The 12,170-nt window shown below is 43.7% G+C and overlaps 2 protein-coding genes across 2 annotated transcripts in view; one reads left to right on the top strand and one right to left on the bottom strand.

Moving 5' to 3' along the window:
• The first annotated feature begins 2,386 nt into the window (after window positions 1-2,386).
• Window positions 2,387-10,269, top strand: LOC306918836 (nuclear factor 7, ovary-like). The gene is made up of 2 exons (XM_079531691.1): window positions 2,387-2,694; window positions 7,345-10,269. Exon 2 carries the CDS (start codon window positions 7,416-7,418, stop codon window positions 8,850-8,852), a length of 1,437 nt encoding a protein of 478 aa, XP_079387817.1. The 5' UTR covers window positions 2,387-2,694; window positions 7,345-7,415; the 3' UTR covers window positions 8,853-10,269.
• The window catches only part of rsl24d1 (ribosomal L24 domain containing 1), a gene marked incomplete at its 3' end in the record, with an annotated part of 18,596 nt that continues 15,427 nt past the window's right edge, over window positions 9,002-12,170 (bottom strand). Inside the window, exon 6 of the mRNA XM_079531694.1 lies at window positions 9,002-9,012. Within this exon, the coding sequence (XP_079387820.1) occupies window positions 9,002-9,012 (11 nt within the window). The remainder of the gene's footprint in view (window positions 9,013-12,170) is intronic.

Genomic DNA, 12,170 nt, shown 5'->3' with positions numbered 1-12,170 from the left:
GGGTTCAGCTTGAGGTGGTTGGAGGACATCCACTGTGAGATGTCAGCCAGGCAAGCAGTGATGCACTCTTCCACCTGGGTGGCAGAGGGGGGGAAGGATAGAAACAGTTGTGTGTCATTGTGTGTTTACAGCCATTATTTCTGTTATAGCTAATGCTTTTATTTTGAAGGTGATGGGCAATTCTGGGGGCACAGCTGAGTCTACTTAATTAAGTGAGCACACACAGGTAGTCAGTGAGCACCGTGTTAGGGTCAGGTAGGCAGTGAGCACCGGGTTAGGGTCAGGTAGGCAGTGAGCACCGGGTTAGGGTCAGGTAGTCAGTGAGCACCGGGTCAGGGTCAGGGTCAGGTAGTCAGTGAGCACCGGGTTAGGGTTAGGGTCAGGTAGTCAGTGAGCACCGTGTTAGGTCAGGTAGGCAGTGAGCACCGGGTTAGGGTCAGGGTCAGGTAGTCAGTGAGCACCGGGTCAGGGTTAGGGTCAGGTAGTCAGTGAGCACCGGGTCAGGGTTAGGTAGGCAGTGAGCACCGGGTTAGGGTCAGGGTCAGGTAGTCAGTGAGCACCGGGTTAGGGTTAGGGTCAGGTAGTCAGTGAGCACCGTGTTAGGTCAGGTAGGCAGTGAGCACCGGGTTAGGGTTAGGTAGTCAGTGAGCACCGGGTCAGGGTTAGGGTCAGGTAGTCAGTGAGCACCGGGAAGGTTCATGGTTTTTTACCAGCAGGTTGGGGAGAGACTAGCATTGTGACATCATTTGCTGTATGTCTGTCTGGAAAAACTACAATAAAACACCATCAAATGTTGCTGCCTGACTGGACAATGGCCTCATTCCCTATACCACTGACTGGACAATGGCCTCATTCCCTAGACCACTGACTGGACAATGGTCTCATTCCCTAGACCACTGACTGGACAATGGTCTCATTCCCTAGACCACTGACTGGACAATGGTCTCATTCCCTAGACCACTGACTGGACAATGGCCTCATTCCCTAGACCACTGACTGGACAATGGCCTCATTCCCTAGACCACTGACTGGACAATGGCCTCATTCCCTAGACCACTGACTGGACAATGGCCTCATTCCCTAGACCACTGACTGGACAATGGCCTCATTCCCTAGACCACTGACTGGACAATGGCCTCATTCCCTAGACCACTGACTGGACAATGGCCTCATTCCCTAGACCACTGACTGGACAATGGTCTCATTCCCTAGACCACTGACTGGACAATGGTCTCATTCCCTATTAGTCCAGTAATAATGTAATTTGACCTCTAACTAATTGCAAAAAAACCCAAACTCAACTGATTTTGCATCTTCAATATATCCTGAATAACAGAAAGAAAGTTGCCTGGAATTGTCTGAGGGGAAAGTGTTGAAAATAGCCTGTACAGTGTGGCCACCATTGGCATCCTATTATAAGGCAATATTTTCTAAATTTCCTTATGCTTTAAGTAGCATGTGACATATCAAACTAGGTTGTTGTCATGATGCTGAAGCCATTCCAAGCATTAGTTTTGCATAAAACACTCATTGGGCTAAATTTGGCCATAGCAACTTGCCAAAATGTAATGAGGTCAGCACATTTGGGCAAGTTGCTATGGCCAAATTTAGCCCAATTGGTGTTTTTATGCAAAACTAATGCTTGGAATGGCTTCAGCATCATGAAAACCCCCTAGTTTGATATGTCACATGCTACTTAAAGCATAAGGACATTTAGAAAATATTACCTTATAATAGGATGTCAATGGTGGCCATACTGTACAGGCTATTTTCAACACTTTCCCCTCAGACAATTCCAGGCAACTTTTTTTCAGGATATATTGAAGATGCAAAATCAGCTGAGTTCGGTTTTTTTGCAATTAGTTAGAGGTTGATCCTGTATTTTCCATAGATTTCCTGTACTATATACCACTGCGTAAGATTCGCTGCCCGGTGCCTTTAGTGGCCTTTTAAGTTTGTATTGTTCATGGTGTGAATTAGCCACTACAATAATAATAATAATAATAATAATAATAATAATAATAATAATAATAATATACAATGACATCAGGATGAAACTAATAGTGAGAAACACAACAATACAATAAAGTGCAGAAGATAAATAATTAATAAAGTAACTCAATCAAAGGCAGCAGCAAACCAGCCTGGGTAAACCCCTTCCCCTCTTTGTCCAGCAGGGGGAGTGGTTTTACCAGGCTAGCAGCAAACAGAAAAGTCTTTAGTTGCGTTTTAGAAGAAATGAAAGTGGCAGCCTGCCAGTTTACTGTGTGTGCGAGAGAGAGAGACAGAGAGAGACAGACAGACAGAGATGGGGTGTGTGTGTGTGTGTGTGTGTGTGTGTGAGAGAGAGAGAGAGAGAGAGAGAGAGAGAGAGAGAGAGAGAGAGAGAGAGAGAGAGAGAGAGAGAGAGAGAGAGAGAGGGTGTGTGTGTGTGTGTGTGGGTGTGTGTGAGAGAGAGAGATAGAGAGAGAGAGAGAGAGAGAGAGGGTGTGTGCGTGTGTGTGTGTGTCCTTCCTGATGTCAGTTCATTTCCTTGTTCAGTCGCTCAGCTTTTCTCTCAGAGACTCAGTCGTCAGTCAGAGAAACTAAACCTACAGACGGACATCAATAACAGACAGACTGTTATACATCTACTGATACTACTACTGATACTACTACTATACAGTATACTACTGATACTGTTATACATCTAAGGTAAGACACTGACACGTTATGAGGAGAGAGAGAGAGAGAGAGAGAGAGAGGGTGGGAGAGGGAGAGAGAGAGAGAGGGTGGGAGAGGGAGAGAGACGGGGAGAAAGAGAGAGAGAGACGGGGAGAAAGAGAGAGAGAGAGAGAGGGGGAGAGACAGAGACAGAGAGAGAGAGACGGGGAGAGAGAGAGACAGAGAGGGTGGGAGAGAGAGAGAGAGACGGGGAGAAAGAGACAGAGACAGAGAGAGAGAGGGTGGGAGAGAGACAGAGACAGAGAGAGAGAGAGAGACAGACAGAGAGAGAGACAGAGGGTGGGAGAGAGAGAGAGAGAGACGGGGAGAAAGAGAGAGAGAGAGACAGAGAGGGTGGGAGAGAGACAGAGAGAGAGAGAGAGAGAGACGGGGAGAGACAGAGAGAGAGACAGAGGGTGGGAGAGAGACAGAGACAGACAGACAGACAGAGAGAGAGAGAGAGAGACGGGGAGAGACAGAGACAGAGAGAGAGAGAGAGAGACGGGGAGAGACAGAGAGAGAGAGAGAGACAGAGGGTGGGAGAGAGACAGAGACAGACAGACAGAGAGAGAGAGAGAGAGACGGGGAGAGACAGAGAGAGAGACAGAGGGTGGGAGAGAGAGAGAGAGAGACGGGGAGAGACAGAGAGAGAGACAGAGGGTGGGAGAGAGAGAGATGCACTCAAAGTTAAAAGGAGGAATAATAATAATAGTCTTTCTTTCATTAAAAGTCAACATGTTTGGATCATAACTGCTCTTCATCAGGGAGAAAAAAGAATGACGTCATTTATGGTGTAAACATGTTGGCATGTTGACTTTTAATGAAGGCAGTTCCTCCTTTATAACTCTGAGTGAACGGATCCTCTAACTCTGAGTGAACGGATCCTCTAACTCTGAGTGAACGGATCCTTTATAACTCTGAGTGAACGGATCCTCTAACTCTGAGTGAACGGATCCTCTAACTCTGAGTGAACGGATCCTTTATAACTCTGAGTGAACGGATCCTCTAACTCTGAGTGAACGGATCCTTTATAACTCTGAGTGAACGGATCCTCTAACTCTGAGTGAACGGTTCCTTTATAACTCTGAGTGAACGGATCCTCTAACTCTGAGTGAACGGATCCTTTATAACTCTGAGTGAACGGATCCTCTAACTCTGAGTGAACGGATCCTTTATAACTCTGAGTGAACGGATCCTTTATAACTCTGAGTGAACGGATCCTCTAACTCTGAGTGAACGGATCCTTTATAACTCTGAGTGAACGGATCCTTTATAACTCTGAGTGAACGGATCCTTTATAACTCTGAGTGAACGGATCCTTTATAACTCTGAGTGAACGGATCCTCTAACTCTGAGTGAACGGTTCCTTGAGTGAACGGATCCTTTATAACTCTGAGTGAACGGATCGTCTCTAACTCTGAGTGAACGGATCCTTTATAACTCTGAGTGAACGGATCCTCTCTGTTCTAACTCTGAGTGAACGGATCCTTTATAACTCTGAGTGAACGGATCCTTTATAACTCTGAGTGAACGGATCCTTTATAACTCTGAGTGAACGGATCCTCTAACTCTGAGTGAACGGATCCTTTATAACTCTGAGTGAACGGATCCTTTATAACTCTGAGTGAACGGATCGTCTCTAACTCTGAGTGAACGGATCCTTTATAACTCTGAGTGAACGGATCCTCTCTGTTCTAACTCTGAGTGAACGGATCCTCTGTTCTAACTCTGAGTGAACGGATCCTCTCTGTTCTAACTCTGAGTGAACGGATCCTCTCTGTTCTAACTCTGAGTGAACGGATCCTCTCTGTTCTAACTCTGAGTGAACGGATCCTCTCTGTTCTAACTCTGAGTGAACGGATCCTCTCTGTTCTAACTCTGAGTGAACGGATCCTCTCTCTGTTGTTCTAACTCTGAGTGAACGGATCCTCTCTCTGTTGTTTTGATTGATTGATTGAAAATTTTATTAACAGTTTGCAGAATTACAGTACATTTCAAGCACAAACTCAATACAAAGGCTGTTAACTGTGAGTGGACGACCCAATTAAGCATTACACTTGTTTACAACAGGGTCCACCATGTTCAATTCATCAAAACATTTAGAGACGTACAAATAGACACTTCTATATAGACAAAGAACAGTACAGGAATTCATCATAATGGAGGTAAAAAGGGAAAAGAAACATATACAGTGAGGGGAAAAAGGGGGGGGCGGTGGGGGGGATTCAGATTTTACGGGGGCCAGTTTCGAAAGAGTGAACGGATCCTCTCTCTGTTGTTCTAACTCTTGATCCTGTTTGATCCTTTTTTACATTGTTTACTATAGAGTCACTTTTGGATCACCTGCTTATTCCTGTTTTCCTGCTTATTCCTGTTCTGATATTATTCTGAAAACTATTACCGTTACTATGATTATGAGTGCTATTTAAGTCTTTAACTGTCTGACTGTAGAAAGTAACAGTACAGTAAAGAACTTGGGGGTCATTATTGAATCTGAATTGAATTTTAATTCACACATTAATCATGTTACCAAGATTGCCTTTTTTCACCGTAGAAATATTGCACGAATCAGAGCCTATTTGTCATTGGACGATGCAAAAACGCTAATCCACACCTTTGTTTTTTCTCGGCTTGATTACTGCAATGCACTTTTTTCTGGACTGCCTAAGAAAACAACTGACAGATTACAATTTGTGCAAAATGCAGCAGCCAGAGTTTTAACTAGAACTAAGATGAGAGAACATATTACTCCAGTTCTAGCTTCACTGCATTGGCTTCCGGTTGTTTTTAGGATTGATTTTACATTTATTTTACTTGTTTATAAAGCTCTCAATGGTCTCGCACCTTCCTACCTACATGACTGCCTGCCTAAATATGTCCCAAACCTTCCTACCTACATGACTGACTAAATATGTCCCAAACCTTCCTACCTACATGACTGTCTAGATATGTCCCAAACCTTCCTACCTAAATTACTGTCTGTCTAAATATGTCCCAAACCTTCCTACCTACATGACTGTCTGTCTAAATATGTCCCAAACCTTCCTACCTACATGACTGTCTGTCTAAATATGTCCCAAACCTTCCTACCTACATGACTGCCTGCCTAAATATGTTCCAAACCTTCCTACCTACATGACTGTCTGTCTAAATATGTCCCAAACCTTCCTACCTACATGACTGTCTGTCTAAATATGTCCCAAACCTTCCTACCTACATGACTGTCTAAATATGTCCCAAACCTTCCTACCTACATGACTGTCTGTCTAAATATGTCCCAAACCTTCCTACCTACATGACTGTCTAAATATGTCCCAAACCTTCCTACCTACATGACTGTCTGTCTAAATATGTCCCAAACCTTCCTACCTACATGACTGTCTAAATATGTCCCAAACCTTCCTACCTACATGACTGTCTAAATATGTCCCAAACCTTCCTACCTACATGACTGTCTGTCTAAATATGTCCCAAACCTACCTACCTACATGACTGCCTGCCTAAATATGTCCCAAACCTTCCTACCTACATGACTGCCTGCCTAAATATGTCCCAAACCTTCCTACCTTTTCTTTTCTTTTTTTCTCCATTGCTCTGTAAAGCACTTTGAGCTGCATTTCATGTCATGAAAGGTGCTATACAAATAAAGTTTTATTATTATTATTATTACTTAAAGACACAGTAATTATGGCTCCAGGTGACACATTTTGAACGCAGTAATGTTCAGCAACTACAGACACTAAAGACAATAAATTTCAATTTTGGTCTCTAACATTACACCTAGCTACATGTTTAAGCATTTATTTCATATTTACATGTCTTCTGTGGTCTCTAACATTACACCTAGCTACATGTTTAAGCATTTATTTCATATTTACATGTCTTCTGTGGTCTCTAACATTACACCTAGCTACATGTTTAAGCATTTATTTCATATTTACATGTCTTCTGTGGTCTCTAACATTACACCTAGCTACATGTTTAAGCATTTATTTAATATTTACATGTCTTCTGTTGTCTCCAACATTACACCTATAGCTACATGTTTAAGCATTTATTTCATATTTACATGTCGATTTCAGCTCTGACACTTATTTCAGACATGCTCTAGTACGTGAAGTGTCTGCCTGTGATATTAACTCAATAAATTCAGTTTTTCTCCTCTCCTGAACAGTTAGTCTTGTTTTCTCCTCTCCTGAACAGTTAGTCTTGTTTTCTCCTCTCCTGAACAGTTAGTCTTGTTTTCTCCTCTCCTCAACAGTTAGTCTTGTTTTCTCCTCTCCTGAACAGTTAGTCTTGTTTTCTCCTCTCCTGAACAGTTAGTCTTGTGTTCTCCTCTCCTGAACAGTTAGTCTAGTTTTCTCCTCTCCTGAACAGTTAGTCTAGTTTTCTCCTCTCCTGAACAGTTAGTCTTGTTTTCTCCTCTCCTGAACAGTTAGTCTTGTTTTCTCCTCTCCTGAACAGCTAGTCTTGCCGCCATGACTGTCTCTGTATCAAAAAGAGTCACAATTTATAAAATCGTGTCAGAATCGTGATCTCAATTGTTGTGGAGAAAAATGGAGATTCACGTTTGATCCAGAATCATGCAGCACTAACTACTATCCATACTGATAATGTTACGGTTGTTGTTTTGTCTTGTAGAATTCCTCCGGCGTAACGACAGCCTCAGAGAACATTCCAGATCGGGGAGCGTCAGGGAGCGGCAGACCAAAATGGCTTCCCGTTTGACTGGTCAGGAAGAGGATCTGAGCTGTCCCGTGTGTCATGACATCTTTAAACGTCCCGTCGGGCTGACTTGTGGACACAGCTTCTGCAAAGACTGCCTGCAGGAATGGTGGACGGAAAGACCAACGAGGGAATGTCCCGTTTGTCAGAGGAGATCCTCCAAGGACAATCCTCTCACAAACTTTGTTCTGAAGAACCTGTGTGAGAAGCTCTTGGAGGAGAAAGGCCGGAGCTCCTCGTCGCTGAGCTCGGAGGTCCTCTGCAGCGCACACGGTGAGAAGCTCAAGCTCTTCTGTCTGGACGACCAACAGCTGGCGTGTCTCGTGTGTCGCGACTCGAAAAAACACGCCGGACACGAGTTCTTACCCGTGGACGAAGCGTCTGAACTTTGCAAACAGAAGGTCCAGGAATCACTGGAGCCTTTAAAGGAGAAACTGGAGCTCTTTGAAGAAGTTAAAACAAATTACGACATAACAGAAAACCACATGAAGGTTCAGGCCAGGAACACAGAGACGCAGATCAAGGAACAGTTTGAGAATCTCCGCCGGTTCCTACAGGAGGAAGAGGAGGCCAGGATGGCCGCTCTGCGGGAGGAAGAGGCTCAGAAGAGTCAGGAGATGAAGGAGAGGATTGAGGCTCTGAGCAGAGAAATGGAAACCCTCTCCAACGCAATCCAAGCTGCCGAGGACCAGCTGAGAGCCGACGACCACGTCTCATTCCTGCAGAACTACAAGACCACCATGGAGGGAGTCCAGCTCACCCTGCAGGACCCACCGCCGCTCTCAGGAGGAGCGCTGATAGACCAGGCCAAACACCTGAAGAACCTGACCTTCAGAGTCTGGGACAAGATGAAGGACATGGTCTCCTACACTCCTGTCGTCCTGGACCCCAACACTGCTGGTCCATGGCTTGTGCTGTCTGATGATCTGACCAGTGTGAGATGTGGAGGAGAGAGGCAGCAGCTTCCTGCCAACCCAGAGAGGTTTCAGACATGGTTCAGTGTCCAGGGTTCTGAGGGCTTTGACTCAGGGTCTCACAGCTGGGATGTTGAGGTTGGAGACAATACAGACTGGGAGGTAGGTGTGTGTGAGGAGTCGTACTACAGGAAGGGAGACACAGGGAGAGGAGGCTGGAGAATAGGGTTCCGTAATGATACATACAGAGCAGTCTCCTCATCAGGACAGACTTATGAGCAGACTGTTCTCTCAGTGAATCAGAAACCCCGGAGGATCAGAGTCCAGCTGGACTGGGACAGAGGACAGCTGTCCTTCTCTGATCCTGATTCTAACACACACCTGCACACCTTCACACACACCTTCACTGAGACACTGTTTCCATTAATCATCAATGGTGATGATGATGATGGTCGGTCTCTGAAGATGTTACCAGGGAAGATCTGTGTCACTCTGGAAAACCACAGTTAGAACGTCTGGCGTCCAATAAAAAAAGAAAATCACACCTGTGTGAAGTGAGGGGCGCTCTCATCATCATCACACATCATCTCATTCCGGCCAATCACAATCTGCGTCCTCACTTAACGTCTTCAATATTATGTACTTTTTCTCTCAGCCAATCAAATCATCGCTGTGGGGTGATCAGCCAATCACAAGACAATATTTGTGTTTGCACAAACATGGAAAGCTGGTCATAAAACCCTGCAGAATATATTGATCTGGTATTGATTAGGAGATATCCAGGTAATCAGAATATATTTATCTGGTATTGATTAGGAGATGTCCAGGTAATCAGAATATATTGATCTGATATTGATTAGGAGATGTCCAGGTAATCAGAATATATTGATCTGGTATTGATTAGGAGATGTCCAGGTAATCAGAATATATTGATCTGGTATTGATTAGGAGATGTCCAGGTAATCAGAATATATTGATCTGGTATTGATTAGGAGATGTCCAGGTAATCAGAATATATTGATCTGGTATTGATTAGGAGATCTCCAGGTAATCCGAATATATTGATCTGGTATTGATTAGGAGATGTCCAGGTAATCAGAATATATTGATCTGATATTGATTAGGAGATGTCCAGGTAATCAGAATATATTGATCTGGTATTGATTAGGAGATGTCCAGGTAATCAGAATATATTGATCTGGTATTGATTAGGAGATCTCCAGGTAATCAGAATATATTGATCTGGTATTGATTATGAGATGTCCAGGTAATCAGAAGGGATTGGTTTATGACACGCTGTTAATTATTCATGATTACATGTGATTATTAATGTATCATTCCGTTTAGAATTTGCTTTGGCATTACAGACAGGCAGACAGACAGGCAGACAGGCAGACAGACAGGCAGACAGACAGACAGACAGACAGGCAGACAGACAGACAGGCAGACAGACAGACAGGCAGACAGGCAGACAGACAGACAGACAGACAGACAGACAGACAGACAGACAGACAGACACAATTATTCCTGACAACATACTTTTATTTTGTAGTGTATAAAGGATCAGTTTGTAATTATAATTATTGGTGTAATGGTGACATGTTTGATATGACTATTACTGATAACATGTTTTATATTGAACTGTTTGTCATTTATGGATTTATGGATCAGAGTTTGATTATTTGATCTCATTAAAGATGATTACACGTTTCAAATATAAATATTGTATTTTTTACTCCATTACATTTCTAGGAAGTGACTCTTGGAGCCCAAACTTAACACGAATACAAGCTGCTATAAGCAATAATATGTCAACATTTTAATGACCTTTTTATTATGTATTACTTAATCTGATAAATTAATATCTGGTAATCTTAATTTCAAAATATTTGGTAATCTTAATATTGATTCATATTTGGTCATCTTTTTTCCCCACACACACACACACACACACTGGTTTTGGTGAAATATTAAGTAGTTCCGGTCATTTTGTGTGTGGGGGGGGGGGGGGGGGGGGGGGGGGGGGGGGGTATAGGTTAAACCCTATGTTTCTATATCAGTGGTTCTCACAGGGTTAAACCTCATGTTTCTATATCAGTGGTTCTCACAGGGTTAAACCCTATGTTTCTATATCAGTGGTTCTCACAGGGTTAAACCCTATGTTTCTATATCAGTGGTTCTCACAGGGTTAAACCCTATGTTTCTATATCAGTGGTTCTCACAGGGTTAAACCCTATGTTTCTATATCAGTGGTTCTCACAGGGTTAAACCCTCATGTTTCTATATCAGTGGTTCTCACAGGGTTAAACCCTATGTTTCTATATCAGTGGTTCTCACAGGGTTAAACCCTATGTTTCTATATCAGTGGTTCTCACAGGGTTAAACCCTATGTTTCTATATCAGTGGTTCTCACAGGGTTAAACCCTATGTTTCTATATCAGTGGTTCTCACAGGGTTAAACCCTATGTTTCTATATCAGTGGTTCTCACAGGGTTAAACCCTATGTTTCTATATCAGTGGTTCTCACAGGGTTAAACCCTATGTTTCTATATCAGTGGTTCTCACAGGGTTAAACCCTATGTTTCTATATCAGTGGTTCTCACAGGGTTAAACCCTATGTTTCTATATCAGTGGTTCTCACAGGGTTAAACCCTATGTTTCTATATCAGTGGTTCTCACAGGGTTAAACCCTCATGTTTCTATATCAGTGGTTCTCACAGGGTTAAACCCTATGTTTCTATATCAGTGGTTCTCACAGGGTTAAACCCTATGTTTCTATATCAGTGGTTCTCACAGGGTTAAACCCTATGTTTCTATATCAGTGGTTCTCACAGGGTTAAACCTCATGTTTCTATGTCAGTGGTTCTCACAGGGTTAAACCCTATGTTTCTATATCAGTGGTTCTCACAGGGTTAAACCCTATGTTTCTATATCAGTGGTTCTCACAGGGTTAAACCCTATGTTTCTATGTCAGTGGTTCTCACAGGGTTAAACCCTATGTTTCTATATCAGTGGTTCTCACAGGGTTAAACCCTATGTTTCTACATCAGTGGTTCTCACAGGGTTAAACCCTATGTTTCTATATCAGTGGTTCTCACAGGGTTAAACCCTATGTTTCTATATCAGTGGTTCTCACAGGGTTAAACCCTATGTTTCTATATCAGTGGTTCTCACAGGGTTAAACCCTCATGTTTCTATATCAGTGGTTCTCACAGGGTTAAACCTCATGATCTGCTCTTTGTCATGTGAAGTGTGACATGTTAAAACACCAAAAGGGGTTCCCGCCCAGAATGTGTTAAAACTTAAATCCCCGCCTCACAGCTAGAAAGTCCTGGGTTCGATTCCCGCTGGGGACGCTGTGGGTGCTGGCCGCTGGGGGCGTGTTCCCTCCTCCGCGTCATCAGTGCCCATACCCGAGGTGGGGTTGGCGAAAGGGCCTTTCTGTGTGGAGTTTGCATGTTCTCTCCGTGTCCCCTAGGGTAGGTACCCTCACAAAAACATGCAGTAATCATGGTCTCTAAACTGCCTCCCCCTGGCCAGCCGGGGCGCCTGATGGAGGGGAAAGGAACTGGTCGGAATAACGTGTTCCTTCCACGCGCTACGTCCAACCAGGGAAATTCCCCCCTGTCAGGTGAAAAGAAGCAGCTTGGACTCCTCATGCATAGGAGGATATAGATATTATAGATATATAATTAATGGAGACGGCACCAGGATTCCCCTCCCATCCAGTGCCGTCTCTATTATTTATATATCTATGCTCAAACCAAGTGGAAGTGTGTAGGGCGAGTGGCGAGGAGCTAGTTTCAAAAAGGGGGATAGGATGCGATG

This window comes from Electrona antarctica (assembly GCF_951216825.1).
Source record: "Electrona antarctica genome assembly, contig: scaffold_86, whole genome shotgun sequence".
Classification (NCBI taxonomy): Eukaryota; Metazoa; Chordata; class Actinopteri; order Myctophiformes; family Myctophidae; genus Electrona; species Electrona antarctica.
This window is presented reverse-complemented; position numbering and strand designations above follow the sequence as displayed.